At 37.7% G+C, this 19201-nt stretch overlaps 1 protein-coding gene across 4 annotated transcripts in view; it reads left to right on the top strand.

The window, feature by feature from the left end:
* The window catches only part of COMMD10 (COMM domain containing 10), a 219471-nt gene that overhangs the window by 39976 nt on the left and 160294 nt on the right, over positions 1 to 19201 (top strand). For all 4 annotated transcript variants that reach the window (XM_025924332.2, XM_086705797.1, XM_086705783.1 and 1 more), the window contains exon 5: positions 8084 to 8194. In XM_025924332.2, the coding sequence (XP_025780117.1) occupies positions 8084 to 8194 (111 nt within the window). The remainder of the gene's footprint in view (positions 1 to 8083; positions 8195 to 19201) is intronic.

Raw genomic sequence — 19201 nt, 5'->3', positions numbered from 1 at the left:
GCATAAAATTAGAAAACAAATGTTAAAATATTTCCTGGTATTTTAATATACAGATTCTGCTGTACACAAGGCAGAGTTTTATTTTAAATAGAAGCAAATGTAGTTGAGCTCATGTAAGTCAAAATCCTTCACTAGATTTTCTTGTTTTATATGTAATTAAAATATTGATGACTGTTGTATTTGTTTCTTAGTTATGAGTCTCAAAGGAATAATTCAGTACAATACTATATGATTTTCACCTACGCAAAGGGATTTTGCTTTTTCTTATTTATACTACTGCTGCCTATTAGAGACATGGCAAATAATATAATAATATGTTGTAAGCAGTGTAAGGAATTGCTTCTTTCTTGGCTTTTCTTTGTTTTTTTAGGACATTTATGTTTCTGAAGTGTATGTTTCACTTATTTTTCATGATGTTCCTTCATTTTATTTTTCTTTTGTTTCTTCATAATCAAATTGAGGTTATGATTTATTATTTTTTTTTTTTTTTTGTCTAGAAAGCTACATAAATAATGTGGTCTTTGCAGGGTTTCACAGCTAGGGCTACATGATGGTTTTTTTTTGCCACTTTTTGATGATGTTAATTTTGTTCTTTGGTTAAGATCTTTGTTTTCTTCCCTGCACAATTACTTTCTTTCTTCTGTAGCTAACCAGCAGTTGTGGGTGGAAACTTTGTGACTTTGCATTCCAAATTAAACTTTCCCCTCCTAGATTTAGTATCCATTGATGATTCTTAGTTGAATCAATTTCTTATAACTTGTGATTTTGATTTTTATGTAATTTGAAACTTAGAGAAGAGAAGAATTGAAATAATAACATAAGAAGGTTTATATACTCTTTGCTACAGTTCACCAGTTATTTACATTATATATATATTTAATTTGTAAAAAGGGTGTAATAAGAGTCCTTATCTCAAGTAGTATTGATTTTCATTGCCTCTGAGTTTCACTGAAAAGTGTATTTTCTTGTTACTATTCTGTGTAATTGTAAAGTATTCTTTTATAATTCTCCATATTCTTTCTATATTCCCTCTCCATTTAAGGCTTCTGAATACTAGTCATTTTCTACAAAATTTTACATGTAGTTGTGTGATGTGCATATACATAATATGAACTTACCAATTCTTTGTACTTTTTAAATTACTCTTTAACGTGGGTGTGGGACAAATATTTTCACATCACAAAGTTCTGTAGATAAGGTTCAGGAATTTAAGAAAGGCAACCTACCAACTCTTTTAGTCATGACTCTTAAACATTACCTTTCCTAGCAAAGGGCACCTGGATGATGGCTCTGTTGGTTAAGCATTCATTTAGCTCAGATCATGATCCCGGGGTCATGGTATTGAGCCCCACATTGGGCTTCATGCTGAACGTAGAGCCCACTTAAGATTCTCTCTCTCCCTCTGCTTCTCTCCCTCACTGGTGCTCTTTCTCCCTCTTAAAAAAAATTACCTTTCTCTGGGAGTATTCTTTGACTCATTTCAATTCAATTCAACAGATAGATATAGAGTGCCTACAGTATTTAAAAGATAGTGTAGAAGAAACCAGGTAATCGAAATGCCTTATATTTATAATGTTTTGCAGTTTTCAAAACACCTTTGGATGTGCATTTTCCTTAAAAAAATTTTTTTTTAACGTTTTATTTATTTTTGAGAGAGAGAGAGAGAGTGAGTGAGTGAGCAAGCAGGGGAGGGGCAGAGAGAGAGGGAGGCAGAGAATCCCAAGCAGGTTCCAGGCTCTGAGCTGTCAGCACAGAGCCCGACCTGGGGCTAGAACTCACAAACTGTGAGACCATGACCTGAGCCAAAGTTGGATGCTTAACTGACTGAGCCACCCTCTGAGTATGCATTTTCTTAATTGTCATTACCATAATTCAGCAAAGTAGATAGTTCAGATAGATTTATTCTCATTGTATATGAAGAAACTGAAGTCTTGAAAGATTGTGACTTAACCAGGGTCCCATAGCTAGGGAGTGACAGCTTAAGCATGAACCAAAGCATAAGCTCAGTGCTCTTTTAAATTCTCCTTCACCGCCTGTATATAGTGACTATAAATTAACATATTAATTTATTATGCAAATTTCCTGACCACAACAGAGGTATTTTTTAATTTATTCACTTAATACTTATCTTAAGTGCTTCAAGGGCAGGGATAGGATCAGTAAAATAAGATCAAGACAGTGTCTTATAAGTTAATATGAGTACCTTCCAGATACTTTCAACTAAGACAGTGATGTGTAATCAGCTCAATTGGTTAAGCATTTGACTCTTGGTTTTGACTGAGGTCATGATTTCACACTTGGTGAGTTGGAGTCCTGGGTCAGGCTCTGCGCTGACAATGTGGAGCCTTCTTGGGATTCTCTGTCTCTTTCTCTCCCTGCCCCTCCCTTGCCTGTGCGCTCTCACTCTCTCAAAACAAATAAGTAAACATTTAAAAAAAAAGATAGTGATGTGTATCAGAATGCTTGGATATATGAGAGTGGTTATGACATGCTTTTTCTTGTTTTGTTGGTGGGTCTGTTGAATATGACTATTAAAAGTAGTGGTGGGCAGGTAAAGGAAGCAAAAGCAAAAGTGAACTATCGGAACTTCATCAAAATAAAAAGCTCCCCTCTGGGACACAGCAAAGGCGGTCATAAGAGGAAAATATATAGCAATGGAGGCCTTCCTAAAGAAGGAAGAAAGGTCTCAGATACATAAGCTAACCGCACACCTTACAGAGCTGGAAAAAGAACAGAAAAGAAAACCCCAAACCAGCGGGAGACAGGAGATAATAAAGATTAGAGCAGAAATCAATGCTATCGAAACCAAAAAAACAGTAGAACAAATCAATGAAACCAGAAGCTGGTTCTTGAAAGAATTAACAAAATTGATAAACCACTAGCCAGTTTGATCAAAAAGAAAAAGGAAAGGACCCAAGTAAATAAAATCAAGAATGAAAGAGGTGAGATCACAACCAACACAGCTGAAATAAAAACTGCCAGAGTCCAGCTCCAGCAGGTCCAGGGGTTCCCGAAGGATGGACGGCATCGGTGAAAATAAAACCAAACTAAAATAAAAAACTAAAACTAAAATAAAAATGGACACAGACAACAACAGTGTGTTGAACTGGCCGATTTATTGTAGCAAATGTGGCATTATATTTGTTAGCGATTTTTTTGTAGTATATGTCATCTATGGTTTTCTAACATTACCTAAATTTTGAAAATGTTCCTATGTGTAATCAACCTTTAAGAAATAACATGGCGGTTTTCTCGTAATGTTCCCTCATACCCTTTGATTATTGATTAATTTCCTACATTATTTCATTATGCATCTGTGTTTATCTGTAATCTATAAAGCATTTGCTTTGCTGTTCTCATGAAAGGCCCTTTATCTCTTAACACCTCAAGTCCCAGGTGCCAGGAAGGGGCCAAAAGGACCTTAGAAACCCATGCCTCACACATTCTCAGAAAGACAATGCACCTAGGAATTAATGAACCATTCTGTACCTTAACCGACTAGGTTCAGTCATCATCTGGAATGCCTTCTGGGGGCCGGGTAGGCCTAGGGGTTGAAGTCGCCTGTGCTCAGAGATACACTCCTTAGTTGCCGGAGTGGGGCTCTCAAATCCATATGTCTCTCCTTTGTCGGCCTCCTTAGCTGGCAAGTGTATGAGGCTATCCTTCCTGTAAATAGAGGAGTCTCCATAGGGGATGGCAAGGGCTAGATGTAAGGCTGCACAGTTTCTTGCGGAACCTTATTTTCTTTCCTAATGGTTCTTTTCCCAGGGGGCCTGTCGAGGGCAATTCCCCAATCGACTGAGACAATACCCCAGGTAGTCTTAAGGCCAAATTACCTACAAGCGGAAGTCCAAGAAGCTTCACTGTCGGTGGGTTGCCTTGCAGTCACCAATCCGTCCACAGGCTGGGCCTTGCCATCAGGCTGGGATAGCTCGGCTTCCAGCAAAAAACAATAATAAGAGAATATTATGAGCGATTATATGCCAATAAAATGGGCAATCTGGAAGAAATGGACAAATTCCTAGAAGCATATACACTACTGAAACTGAAACAGGAAGAAATAGAAAATTTGAACAGACCCATAACCAGTAAAGAAATTGAATTAGTAATCAAAAATCTCCCAAAAAACAAGACTCCAGGGCCAGATGGCTTTCCAGGGGAATTCTACCAGACATTTATGGAAGAGTTAACACCTATTTTCTTGAAGCTGTTCCAAAAAATAGAAATGGAAGGAAAACTTCCAAACTCTTTCTATGAGGCCAGCATTACCTTGATTCCAAAACCAGACAGAGACCCCACTAAAAAGGAGAACTTTAGACCAATTTCCCTGATGAACATGGAATGCAGAACTCCTCAACAAGATATTAGCCAACCAGATCCAACAATACATTAAAAAAATTATTCACCATGACCAAGTGCTATTTATACCTGGGATGCAGGGCTGGTTCAGTATCTGCAAAACAACTTGATTCATCGCATCAATAAAAGAAAGGACAAGAACCATATGATCCTCTCAATAGATGCAGAGAAAGCATTTGACAAAATACAGCATCTTTCTTGATAAAAACCTTCAAGAAAGTAGGGATAGAAGGAGCATACCTCAAGATAATAAAAGCCATATATGAATGACCCAATGCTAATATCATCCTCAATGGGGAAAAACTGAGAGCTTTCCTCCTAAGGTCAGGAACAAGACAGGGATGTCCACTCTCACCACTGTTATTCAACCTAGTATTGGAAGTCTTAGCCTCTGCAATCAGTCAACACAAAGAAATAAAAGGCATCCAAGTCGGCCAGGAGGAGGTCAAACTTTCACTCTTCGCAGATGACATGATACTCTATATGGAAAACCTAAAAGATTCCATCAGAAAACTGCTAGAACTGATTCATGAATTCAGCAAAGTTGCAAGATATAAAATCAATGCACAGAAATCGGTTGCATTCCTATTCACTAACAATGAAGCAACAGAAAGAGAAGGAATCAATCCCATTTACAATTGCACCAAAAACCATACAATACCTAGGAATAAATCTAACCAAAGAGGTTAAAAATTTATACACTGAAAACTATGGAAAGCTTATGAAAGAAATTGAAGAAGACACAAAAAAATGGTAAAAGATTCCATGCTCTTAGATAGGAGTGAAAAATATTGTTAAAATATTGATACTACTCAAGGCAATCTACATATTCAATGCAATGTCTATCAAAATAACACCAACATTCTTCACAGAGCTAGAACAAATAATCCAAAAATTTGTATGGAACCAGAAAAGACCCTGAATAGCCAAAGCAATCTTGAAAAAGAAAACCAAAGCAGGAGGCATCACAATCTCGGACTTCAAGCTATACTACAAAGCTGTAATCAGTAAGACAGTATGGTACTGGCACAACAACAGACACTCAGATCAATGGAACAGAATAGAGAACCCAGAAACAGACCCACAAACGTATGGGCAACTAATCTTTGACAAAGCAAGAAAGAATATCCAATGGAATAAAGACGGTCTCTTCAGCAAGTGGTGCTGGGAAAACTGGACAGCGACATTCAGAAGAATGAACCTGGACCACTTTCTTACCCCATACACAAAACTAAACTCAAAATGGATGAAAGTCCTCAAAGTAAGCCATAAAAGGAAGCCATAAAAATCCTTGAGGAGAAAGCAGGCAAAAACCTCTTTGATCTTGGCCGCAGCAACTTCTTACTCAACATGTCTCCAGAGGGAAGGAAACAAAAGCAAAAATGAACTACTGGGACCTCATCAAAATAAAAAGCTTCTGCACAGCAAAGGAAACAGTTAGCAAAACTAAAAGGCAACCAACAGAATGGGAGAAGATATTTGCAAATGGCACATCAGATAAAGAGTATCCAAAATCTATAAACAACTTTTCAAACTCAACACCCAAAAAGCAAATAATCCAGTGTAGAAATGGGCAAAAGGCATGAATAGACACTTTTCCAAAGAAGACATCCAGATGGCCAACTGACACATAAAAAATGCTCCACATCACTCATCATCAGGGAAATACAAATCAAAACCACAGTGAAATACCACCTTACTCCTGTCAGAATGGCTAAAACTAACAACTCAGGCAACAACAGATGTTGGCGAGGATGCGGAGAAAGAGGATCTCTTTTGCATTGTTGGTGGGAATGCAAGCTGGTGCAGCCACTCTGGAAAACAGTATGGAGGTTCCTCAAAAAAATTAAAAACAGAACTACCCTACGACCCAGCAATTTCATTACTAGGTATTTATCCAAGGGATACAGGTGTGCTGTTTTGAAGGGACACATGCACCCCAATGTTTATAGCAGCACTAGCCACAATAGCCCAAAGTAGGGAGCCTAAATATCTATTGACTAATGAATGGATAAAGAAGATGTGGTATATATTACACGATGAAATATTACTCAGCCATCAAAAAGAGTGAAATCTTTCCATTTGCCACAATATGGATGGAGCTAGAGTATTAAGCTAACTGAAGTAAATAGAGAAAGACAAATATCAGGATTTCACTCATGTAATTTAAGAAACAAAACAGATGAACATATGGGAGGTGGGGGAGAAAGAGGCAAACAAACCACAGGAGACTTTTAATGATGGAGAACAAATTGGGGGGTGTTGATGGAGGGAGGAGAGTGGGGGTGGGTTAGATGGGTGATGGGTCCTCAGGAGGGTACTTGTGATGAGCACTGAGTGTTGTGTTGTATTTAAGTGATGAATTACTGAATTCTGCTCCTGAAACCAAATGCCCTGTGTACGAAACCAAACTAACTGGAATCTAAATAAAAATTTGAAAAAAAAATTGTGGTGGGCTGGTATTAGAGACTACACTTACTAAGGTCACTGTTCAAGATCAGTATGTTAAAGATCCTTAACACACACCATTACACTGATTTTTTTATTTAGGTGTTGTGGATTATGTCCGTGTGACATCTTCCCTCTTTTTACCCATAACCTGTCAAAGGTTCAGTGCCAGAAAGAACAGAAATACATCTTTATTTTCTCATCGCATCCTCTCTTGAATAGATAATACTTCCATTGCTCTCTTTCCAATTTGGCTTCGAGTCACTGCTGTGATTCTGCTGTTGAACAGTCTTTCAAGTTAGAAGTTAGTATTCTGGTTAAGTAAAAAAAAAAAAATTGTGAGACTGCCCATCTTACCAGTGTAGCTAAGGTAGTTTTTACTAAATCAGTTATTAGGGCCATGTTGTGAGAGGCATGTGACAATTGCATTTCACACATCTTTCCTAAATAGTGTTTCTCGAATTTATTGGAAATTGAATACTCCTGGTACTGAGGTTCTGAGGTTAGTGAAACCAATCATGTCTCAAGTTCAGTAAACCACATTTGTGCTATTTAATATTTTAAAAGAAAACTTAAACAGTTTTAGTCTGTCTTTACTATTTTTGCCTTACCTGATTGAATTTTGCTCTTGTGTTAATTAATAAGTTCATAGGAAATGTTCTAATTAGTTTCTGTCATAACTGGGAACCATAATAAGTTAGAGTACTTTGGAAAGCATGATAACACCTGCTCACTAGTAAATATCAATTCTTGGTCTGGCTCTTTTCCAGTCTCGCTAACTGTGTCTAAATGTGTGAACCTCTTACCATCTGCGTACTTCAATTTTCCTCTAAATTAAAAAAAAAAAAAAAAGTCTTACCTGTATTCTATCCAGTTCAGAGTTTTGAAAGACAACGAGAGGTCATTAAAGTGTAAAATCCCTAACTGTTGAGAAAACCATTGGCTTTAAAATATACTGTTGTGAAATAGTAATATGCTATTTAAAGACCATGGACTCTTACTGTACTTTGTTGCTTAGTCTAAGACCTCTATTTTCAGAATGCAGTGTATTTGAAGACGAGTTTTACTGTTGAATTTGACAGGCCTGGCACAAGGCCAATCTCATGAGCCCAAAGGGAGAGTTTGCAGAAAACGCAGGTTGAAGGAGCCATAGAATTGACTTTCCATGAAGTCTAGGCTTATCCATGTTCATTCCTACGGGTGGGAGATTTGCTGAAAGTTGACTGTTTTCTTCCTTCCATACCATCTGATTCCAATCTGTACTTGTCTTTTATAGCTAGAGACGGTCGGATGGCAGCTTAACCTTCAGATGGCTCACTCTGCCCAAGCGAAACTAAAATCTCCTCAAGCCGTGTTACAGCTGGGAGTGAGTGGTGAAGATTCAAAGGTAAGAAATGGTACCTCAGTGAAATGCTGCATTTTGTTTACCAGGTAGGTCTTGTACTTTATTGTGAGCAGTCTCTGCCCCCTGGATTGAAATTTTAAACACAATTAAATTAAAATTCAACAAGGATTAACAAATGGCTAGATCTTTGTGACAGGTTTTGAGAATCAGAGTTACTTATCCCTTTGTTATTCATTTGAAGAAATGTCTTGCATGAGCATTTCATAACCTCTTCTTTTAAATTCTGCAGTGGGAAAACTTGGTAATAGCCATATAAAATTAAGATTTTAATGATTTAGATATTTGTGGATATTTGTAGGTGTTTTGTGTTTTAAGATGCTTACATATAGTAGAAGGAATTTTGTTGTCTAGCCAATGCCTGCATTACCAAGATGATGTGAATTGTGTTTGTGTGTGTGTAACACTAGCGTGCATGAGTTTAAATCCCAGCTGTTGCAAAATTGAATTTTGGATTCGTTTATACTGCGTGATGATTTCTTTTTTAGCGTTAATTTCAGGAAGCTTGAACATCTTATCAAAGTTAAAAGAGTTGGTATGGAATTTTTTTTTTTTTTTTTTTACTGTAGCGTATAGAGAAATATATATTTAAGATAGCAGGGAAAGATACTTGTTATCTTTTTATTGTAATCGATTACCTTTTTAAGATGGATAAAGGGGAGTGACTTTTTCCCCCTAAATAAAGGAGACTTTGCATCTTTTTAACACAGAGAGGTGAAAATCAGGAAGATCTGAGGAAAGAGAGGTAACTATGACTGGATGTAATCAGAGAATAATTGGAGAAATGTTATTGTTTAAAATGGGCATTGAAGGATGAGAGCAGTATTACTTCTTTGTTAGAACTTTCATCATGTGTTATATATCATGCGCATTTTTATCTTCCATGGTAATGGGGACCAGTACGTAGCCCAGGTTAACAAGTCTATAAAATTTTAGGCAATTGAGTTGGGTCTCACTGTATATAATTTATTAATTCATTCAGTGTTTCAAAAGTATTGCATTTCACACATTTTAAGTTGATGAATACAGTATAAATAACAATAATATATAAAATAATATAAGTTTAGTAGTTAAGAGTTGAAGTAACTGGTATATTATGTATGCTCTACAATTTAGAAGTGGTGTAGCTTTGGGCAAGTCACTTCATCTTTATGAGTATCAGCTTCTTCATCTGTAAACCGGGGATAACATTACCTGTCACACGGGGTTACCCAGTGTATGGAGTGCTTATTTAGTCCGATGCCTAGTGTTAGGTAAATGCTTAAAAAATGCAGGCTGCTGCCATTTTCATCATCATCGGCAATAAAACTTATTTTTGGCTAATGAATAAATAAATGCCTTTGTTTTAAACCAAAGCTGACAGTGAATTTATTTCCTGATGAAATTAATCATTTCCCTTTCCTTGTCCTCTTCTGCCTTTTTAGTTCTCAATCTTCTTTTTCATATCTATGCTTACTGAGACCTCGGGAGGGGAAGGGCAGCCTGGAAAGCCTGATGTTTTCTTACAGTGAACTAGGGAAGGCATTCCTTTAGGTTTGGGATAACAGTCTGGAACTCACTAGTTCCAGTGTAGACTGGAACTATTCTGAGTGAAGACACACACGCGTACGTATGTGCAGATGTACATACACACATTCGTATGTTCTCCAAGTGGCTGTACGCCTTCACTGTTGCATTTCTCTGGACTGTCATACGTTAAGTCTGAGTAGGTAAATGGAATTGATAGGCTGGAAGGAAACTGTTGTGACCGTATATGGGGTGTACTTCAAGCATCATCGTGTAGGCAGTGGTGGACCTTGGGATGCCTGAGTCCTTCCGGCTCTTTTATTATGTCTTCAAAATACGTTTATATGTCAGTTCTATGTTGAGACAGTAGGAATGAATGAGTAATACTTCTAGTAAAAGAGTCATGTTTTTAATCCATGTTACTCAGAAAATCTCTACAGATGTGAAATCCAGCTCACTGGGAGATAGAACCTGGAGTACATTTGTATCTCCCTGTGTGTTGCTGTTTTGAAGTTTTGAATGAGTGTTTGGTTATCCATATAACTTGTAGAGCTGGAGAACCATTTGCATCGACAAACAGACGATGCAAAGAAGAGCAGCGGCCTACAAAGGAAAAGGATATTTTCTTTTTTTTTTTTTTTTTAAGTTTATTTATTTTGAGAGAGAGACAGATCATGAGCAGGGGAAGGGCAGAGAGAAGGGGAGACACAGAATCCCAAGCAGGCTCCAGGATCTGACCTGTCGGCACACAGCCTGATGCAGGGCTCGAACCCATGAGCCGTGAGATCATGACCTGAGCCAAGATCAAGTGTCGGATGCCCAACAGGCTGAGCCACCCGAGCACCCCGATATTTTCATTTTGGTGCAGACTTAAGTGCACCTCTTTCCCTTGTATTGCCTCTCTTTCCTATGGCATTGTGTGGATTTGACCTGTTTCTCATATCTGCTAAAGAAGAGACACGTAATGGAGCGTATCACAGCTGTCAGCCTGGACAGACACCTGCCATCTCCAAGCGCTGTGTGTCCCAGCTCCAAGGAGCAGTTAACCACCACACCTCTGTTCTCTCAGTGAACTGCTGTTGGGAAGATTTACTTTTTCTTCTTTTCATAATCTCCCTCTCTCTTTTTGTGATCTGGTACTCTGTTCTTTGTACTCGTGTGAGACTTTGGGAATTCTTGACAGGTGGGAATATTAGATGAAAGGAACAGGAATATGGAACATGTTTTAAAAACCATGTTTGTTAAAAGAAAGGAGAACTTTTTCTAAAAAATTTTTAAGTTTGTTTATTTGACAGAGAGAGAGAGAGAGAGAGAAAGCAGGGGAGGGGCGGAGAGAAAATCCCAAGCAGGCTCTGTGCTGATAATACAGAGTCTGATGTGGGGCTCGAACTCAAAAACTGTGAGATAACCTGAGCCGAAACCAAGAGTCAGACGCTTAACCAACTGAGCCACCCAGGCGCCCAAGAAGGGAGAAGTTTTATTGAAAACGATGACAAGTTATCACTGGTTAGTGTATGATGGAAAGTATCATAGAATACAGAGTTGCCATATTATGAAATTGGCATTTGTTTAAAAAGCAGAAAGCGTGAAATAAAATTCTTTTAAGTGAGTATGTTAAAGGGTATTTTTCCTGAAAGTATTCATGTATTAAAATAATTCTGAGAGGGGTGCCTGGGTGGCTCAGTCAGTTCAACATTTGACTCTTGATTTTGGCTCAGGTCATGATCTCACGGTTTGTGAGATCGAGCCCCACGTTGGGCTCTGTGCTGACAGAGTGGAGCCTGCTTGGGGTTCTCTGTCTCTTCTTTCTCTCTTCCTCCCCTGCTGTCTCTCTCAAAATAAGTAAACTTAAAAAAAATTCTGAGAGGGTTAGTCAGTGAACATTATGAGAGACTCTTTTGATGGTGTTTACTTTTGAGCTGCTGAGCCGAAAACTTCCTGCAGTTCATCAAAGTGTGTGGTTTCTAAAAGTCTTTCTTCTCATTCACTTCCAACATACACATGAAAAGCGTAGCCTGCAGTGAAGTTCTAATTGCTATCACATTAGATAGCACTGTTGCACTCGTGTCCTTTCTCTTGGAATGTTCCTGTCTCAAGGCTTTCCTGTTTTGCTACTAATTTTATCATGAAAACTGGGCGATTGTAGCTTCTCTTGCAGTATTTTGATTTATATATTCTAGTTGTTTGCAGTTAATTGTCTTAGTGTTCGTCTACTGCATTTAGCAAAGTAAGATTATTTTCCTGTTCTGAGATACATCAAAAAGAGGGTTTTTTGGTTTTTTTTTTTTTGGTTTATTTCATTAGAGGGCAGTAGAGCTCTTTGCTTACCTAACCTCTGGCACTTACAGTGTTATTTGAAATAACATTCAAAATAATTTGTGAAGTCAGTAGTTGTGGGAAATGCTAAGTGTTCACATTTCTAATCTGTATATAACAATAGAGTTCTCTTGTTTCCATCAAGAAAATTAATGCCTATTAATCAGATATGTACAGAACAAATAAATGAAATCATCATGATTTCATTGTTTGTTAGTTTCTCTGATTATTTGCCAAAATGAAGTTTATTAAAAAGCCTTCAACACTATTGACTATTTTTGTAACATTCTGTCGCTTGTACTAATTTCTTTGTGAGAAAAGAGAACACAGTAATCCCAAGATAGTTGAATGGCTCTAGTATAACTACTTCCAGGCTAATCATAGTTGACATTTCTTTATTTATAGAGAATAGCAATTTTATACTTAACAAATGTTGATAATTTTGAATATTCCAAGCACCTTAACTTTAAATATCCTAAAAAGACTAAACTACTTAAATTTTGCTCTTGGTTGTGCATTATTATGTTTCCCCCAGTAACTTTGCACTTCTGAGACAATCACGTTTTGTTAGTACAGTGACTCTAAAATTTTTTGGTACATCTTTTAAGAAAGAATCTTGGTGTTTCATTCGTTTCTTCTTTTGAAACAACTGGGATAAAATCGCCATGGAAGGGAACTGTCATTTACCTTAAGGTTAAGTTGGATTATGCTCAGGTTGCACAAGGTACTTTGTGGTGGGTAATTACGATTTCAAGTGAATTTAGGACTTTAAGTACTAATTTGTTGAGTTAGAGATCTTCATTCTTATTTCCAAAATGGGTGACAAATTCTATTTAGAGTGAAGAAAAAGGAGGGAAAGCCCTGTTTTAGTGCTTATTCTGTGCTAGACATGGTATCTCCTCCTTTACTTCTGGGGTGCCTGGGTGGCTCAGTCAGTGCAGCTCAGGTCATGGTCTCACGGTACGAGTGAGTTCGAGCCCTGCGTGGGCTCTGTGCTGACAGCTCGGAGCCTGGAGCCTGCTTCAGAGTCTGTGTCTCCCTCTCTCTCTGCTTCTCTCCTGCTCACACTCTGTCTCTTTCTGTCTCTCAAAAATAAATAAACATTAAAAAAACATTTTTTTTTTTAGATAAAATACTTCTTTCACAGTTACCTGGGTGGCTCAGTTGGTTAAACATCCAACTTAGGTCATGATCTCACGGTTCGTGGGTTTGAGCCCCACATCGTGCTCTGCACTGACAGCATGGAGCCCGCTTGGGATTCTCTCTCTCCTTTTTTCTCTGATCCATCCCCGCACCTGCATGCACTTTTTCTCTCACATGCTCTCTCGCTCTCTCAAAATAAATAAATAAACTTAAAAAAAAAAATAAAGCTATCATCATATTGAAAAAATGAAAATAAAAGATTTCTTTCTTTTATGAATGAATTGTTATTGTTATTATACTGTTATTGTCATTATCTTGTTATTATCCCTATTTTATAGGAAGATGGAGAAATGGAAACACATAGAGATTAACCCTGAGGTTATACAACTAAAAACAAGTAGAACTAGGATTTGAAACCAGACAGTTTAACTTCAGAGCACTGTACTTTATTCATTGCTGAGATACTGCCTCTTTTGCTTATTTAATGACTTAGCAGTTGATCCCGTAAGGTATGTATGTTTGAAGTTGCTGAAAGTGTTCTAATACGCACTGTTGTATCTTGTTGGTTGTTGTTCTCCATACAGTGATAGGCATATGGATTCTCAATTTCCTTTTGCTTTTCTCTGATTAAGTTGAAATAATTTTACACCTAAAGTCAATGAGAGACACTAATAAATACTTTTACATAGTAAAGAAAGTTTTATGTTTTGATGTTACCTCAGTTAGTTCACTAAAGACTGTGTTTATTAACACACTTTACTATAACAGCTCTATGGCATCATGGATGTTGATACCTTATGAACAAAGAAATAGGCTATATCATTAAAAAGAAAACATCCTTAGATCTGTTTATGACAGATTCCTAGTAAGAGAAAAATACGTCTTTGTTCAAATTATGAACTCTGGTATTAGAAATGTGAAGTATTCTGATCTCCCTAAAAGTGATGGTTGTATTGACTGATTTTGAAGGGCCTTCAGATTTCTCGAGCTGCTCTCACAAGCAGGTCTGAATTTTACAAATACTGTGTTTTTACTAATCTAATCTGTATAAATAAATATATTTCAGTATATTTCCCTTGATAATTTAAGTTTATTTTTCTCTTTAACAAAAAATTTTTTTTAAATGTTTATATTTGAGAGAGAGAGAGAGAGAGGGACAGAATGCAAGTGGGTGAGGGGCAGAGAAGGAGGGAGGCATAGAATCTGAAGCAGGCTCCAGGCTCCAAGCTGTTATGACAGTACAGAGCCCACAAGGGGCTCGAACTCACAGATCATGAGATGATGACCTGAGTTGAAGTCAGATGCTTAACCGACTGAGCCACCCATGTGCCCCTATTTTTCTCTTTTTTAAAAGTTGTGCATCTATTATGGACATTTTTAAAAATATAGGAAAAAAAAGACAATTAAAACCGTACCCACAACACTGTTATGTTTTGCTATAGGACTTTCTAGTTGTTTTTTACTTTGCATGTCTTAACTTGTAAATGATTAAAAAAAAATAATGATGTTTGCATTTGGTTTAGGAAAAAATTGAGATGTTATTATTACTGTTCAGTACTTGATATGGTTATGAGAAGATAATCTCATTCATTAATCAGAATTTTTTTCCATTTTGATAAGTAGCAATTACTGCTTTTTCTAGAACATGGTCTCCTGTGATCTGAAGAAACATTCAGTAAAGTCTTGGGCTTTTTACTCACTGATTTTGATGAGAAATTTTATAAAATGAGCTTTGCTTCCAGCAGTTCTGTATTAAGATACTAATTTTCATTTGTGCCATTTGGGATGGTTATTTAGGGTTCAGAAAATTTTGAAGACAGGTCAGTGGTTTTTCTTCTCAAATGAAATGATTGATAAGTATTGTCTTTTAAAAATTGTGGTTCTTGGGGCACCTGGGTGGTTCAGTTGGTTGAGTGCCTTTGTTTTTTTCTTTAAGGTTTATTTATTATTTTGAGAGAGAGAGAGAGATACAGTGTGAGTGGGGTAGAGGCACAGACAGAGGGGAGAGAGAGAATCCAAAGCAGGCTCCGTGCTGTCCGTACAGAGCTTCATGTGGGGCTTGAACTCATGAGTCGTGAGATCATGACCTGAGCCGAAATCAAGAGTCAGATGTGTAACCAACCTAACCACCCAGGCAACCCGAGTGCCTGAGTCTTGATTTTAGCTCAGGTCATGATCTCACTGTTGTGAGATCAAGCACCATGTCAGGCTCTGCGATGGGTGTGGAGCCTCCTTCAGATTCCCTTTCCCTATCCCTTTGCCCCTTCCTTGTGCAGATGCGTTCTCTCACGCACTCTCTGTCTCTCTCTCTCTCTCTCAAAAAACAGGAAAAAACAGGGTTTTTTCATTAGTTAGGTTATGTATGTTTATTGTAGAAAACTTGTAGAAAATTGTAGAAATTGTAGAAAATTCCAGAGATATAAAGAAAATCTCAGAGGTTTACCCCCAAGATGCAGCCAATCTATTTGACCTATTTTATTTCCGTGTTTATTCTACGGAGACTTTCTTCTGAGAGTGTGATTCTATGACTTTTTTTTTTTTTTAATTTTTTTTTTCAACATTTATTTATTTTTGCGACAGAGAGACAGAGCATGAATGGGGGAGGGGCAGAGAGAGAGGGAGACACAGAATTGGAAACAGGCTCCAGGCTCTGAGCCATCAGCCCAGAGCCTGACGCGGGGCTCGAACTCACGGACCGCGAGATCGTGACCTGGCTGAAGTCGGACGCTTAACCGACTGCGCCACCCAGGCGCCCCTTGACTTTTTTGATTTTATGTTCTGCTTTTGTCCTGTAACTCTGTAAAACTTTTTCCATATTGCTTCCAACTTACCATGCATGTATTTTAAATGACTGTATTGTACTTTGGCTACGAAATACTATGGTTTTCTCCCAGTTCCTCCATTGTCAAATAATGGGTTTGTTTCCAGTATTTTCCTGTTATATTGTGACAAACATATTTGTGTATATACATAGTAGGTGCTTAATGAACATGTACTGACTGACTGACTGACTGCATAAAGCCTCCTTAGTATATAGGATTATTCCCCAGGAGTATAATTAGTAGGTAAAAGGGTATAAACTAAAAAGAGGTCTTGCTATAGTTTGATAAATGGCTTTCCATAATTATTTTGGAAACATGCTCAGAAACTCAAAGGGTGCATTCAGAGGATTTAAGAGCTTCTGGAGAAAGGTGTGACATTACTATCTCACATATAGGCTCTTTCGTAACTGGTTAATTAAGTACTTTGGATAATTGTAGGAGATCAGTTAAAAGCTCAAATACTTTTGTAATATTAGAGAATCGTCCATTTTATAATTTCTTTATTCCATTAGTGTACGTATAAGGTTTCATTATGTGTGTTTTGGTTTATTATAGAACGTGCAGAAGCAATCTGATCAAATACTCTGGCAGTTATAGAAAATAGAAATAGCCCTTATTTGTGAGATAATTGCCCAGATACTCTGAGAACAAAGTCTGGTCCTTTGCAATCTAATTTATTTAAGTATTCCTAAGGCTATGTGGCTCCAGTTTTCTTGTTTTTAACTTTGTTTTGTATCCTTTTTCAGTGTGATCAGTTTCTCAATGATTTTGTCCTTTAAGGGGTCATGTTTTCTACATAAGAGCAATACAAAATGTTTTTCCTCAATTTAGTGCATATTTTGGTTTTGTAATCAATTTGACTTTCTAAAAGCCCTTATGTATTCAAGTCATATATGTACATCTTCATGATATCACAGTGAATCTCTTGGTGTCTGTGTGAGAGCGTATGTGTGTGTACAAGCTTTTTTCAAATTTCAGGCTCCCTAATGGAAACTCTGCATTTAACCATGAGAAGGCTTTATAAGCTAAAAAAAATTACTGTTTGGATACTATCTTTGAGGAGTAAAAACAAACAGAATATTAATACACAATTAGAGTGTGATAGTATTTAGTATTCATGTGGGGAAAATGATAGAAGAGTCTTGGAGAAGAAAATCCTTTCTAAAAATAATCCAGAAAGTTCATGCATTTCAGACTTAAAATATCATCTTTTCACTAACATTCTTTTAAAAAATTCTGTGGGATTCCAAAGTAGGTAAACAAACAGTATCACCCTTAGTTGTCTTTCCTAGCTTGGAGCCTTTTTAACTTTTTATATCCAGAGGCAATTGATAATTGTGGAATTCCCCAGACATAATAGAATATATTTAGAAGTACCTCTAAATTTTGTTTGATGTATTTTTATGGATTAGAAATGACATTAATGTAAACCAGTGGTTTAAGTATTTTGATATGAAAGTGTTTATACTGCATTAGACAACTGAACAAATAAAATGCTGTTTCAGAAGTTAAATAAGCAGTAACTTTTTCAATAGCTCAGATTCTGTTCAAGAAGTACTTATTAAGGGGCACCTGGGTGGCTCAGTCGGTTGGGCGTCTGACTTCGGCTCAGGTCATGATTTCACGGTTCGTGAGTTTGAGCCCCACGTCGGTTCTGTGCTGACAGCTCGGAGCCTGGAGGCTGCTTCAGATTCTGTGTCTCCCCCTCTCTCTCTGCCCCTCCCCTGTTTGTGCTTTGCCTCTCAAAAATGAATAAATGTTAAAAAAAAAAAAAAGAAAAAAAAGTATTAAACATTTCGTATGTAAGAGACACTAGGCAAAGTGTTAATGATATGAGAAGGTCTTATTTTCTATCATGGAGTTTACGGTCTAGCAAGCCAGTAAATATAAGTTTAGTGACTGTTACAAAAGAGGAAATATATGGAGCCCCAGAGACTGACAGCAAGTAGTTAGAGACTGTGACAGGCAGGGGAGTTTCTGGTGAGAGAAAGAGCACATGAAAAAGGATGGAGGCTTGTCTCTTGAGCCCATTGAGTATGAGGTAGCTGCAATATCCAGGTGGAGATTGGTTGGCAATCTGGGGCTTGAGAGAAAATTATAGACTAGAAACTGAGATTTGGAAATCATTGAGGGTTAGATTGTAGTTTCAGTCATGAGAATGGTGGAGATCAATCACTTAGGGAGAAAATATAGAAATTTATGAGCTCAGGATACTGGGGGGTGGGGGGGAGCTCAGTTGATTTAGCATCCGACTTCAGCTCGGGTCATGATCTCGTGGTTTGTGAGTTTGAGCCATGCGTCGGGCACACTGCTGTCAACACAGAGCTTGCTTTGGATTCTCTGTGCCCATCTCTCTCTTCCCCTCCCCTGCTCATGCTCTCTCTCTCCTATGAGCTCCTAAATTTAAAAGGCAAGTAGAGTTGGGGGAGCTTATGACAGCGAATAGGAAGGAGCAGTCTGAGATGAAAGGAAGAACATTTCTTGGAGAGTGAATTATGTCACATGTTCCTAAGAGGTAATAGAGAAGAAAAAAGTAAATTAACTAATTGAATCCTCAGAGCTGTGAATTAGGTCCTGATATTTTCCCTGGTTTGCTCAGTGGTTAAATATCAGTGCCTAGATTGAGTACTAGAAGTGAGAGAGCCAAGATTTGAATCCAGGTCCGTGTGACTCAACAGCCTCAACCTCTAATCACTATACAGGGATAAAAAAGTGAATTCAGTGACATGGAGATCACTGGTGATCATTGTCTAGGGGCAGGAGGAGCTGTTTTAAGATGGCGGGTAGTATTGAATGCTGTTGAGAGGTCAGGAAAGAGAATAGGCACGTGAGTGTTGTGTTTGGTTAGATGGACCTCTCTGATAACCTTGACAGTGGTCATCTCGGGTACAACTGAGAGGAAAAAGAAACCTGCTTGGATTAAACCGCGGAGAGAATGTGAGGACACAAAGTGGAAGCCACCAGATAAGTTAACTCTTTTAAGAAGCCTGGAGGTAGGATGGTCCCTGTAGGGAGTGTGGATTTAATGACTGCAGATGTTAGAGGAGGCTTGTATGCCGATGCCGCAGATCCATGGAGAGAGAAATTGACAACGCAGCACAGAGAGGGATATAATTTTCTTGAGAAAGTGAGAAGTTGCAAGATCCAGAGTGCAAATGGAAGGGTTGGACTGTGAAAGAAGTGAGAACATGGCATTTGTTGTAAT

The sequence above is a fragment of the Puma concolor genome, chromosome A1, assembly GCF_028749965.1.
Source record: "Puma concolor isolate L17-30 chromosome A1, mPumCon1.1.hap2, whole genome shotgun sequence".
NCBI classification, from domain to species: domain Eukaryota; kingdom Metazoa; phylum Chordata; class Mammalia; order Carnivora; family Felidae; genus Puma; species Puma concolor.
The sequence above is the reverse complement of the archived record's forward strand: the minus strand, read 5'-3'. Positions and strand labels throughout refer to the sequence as shown.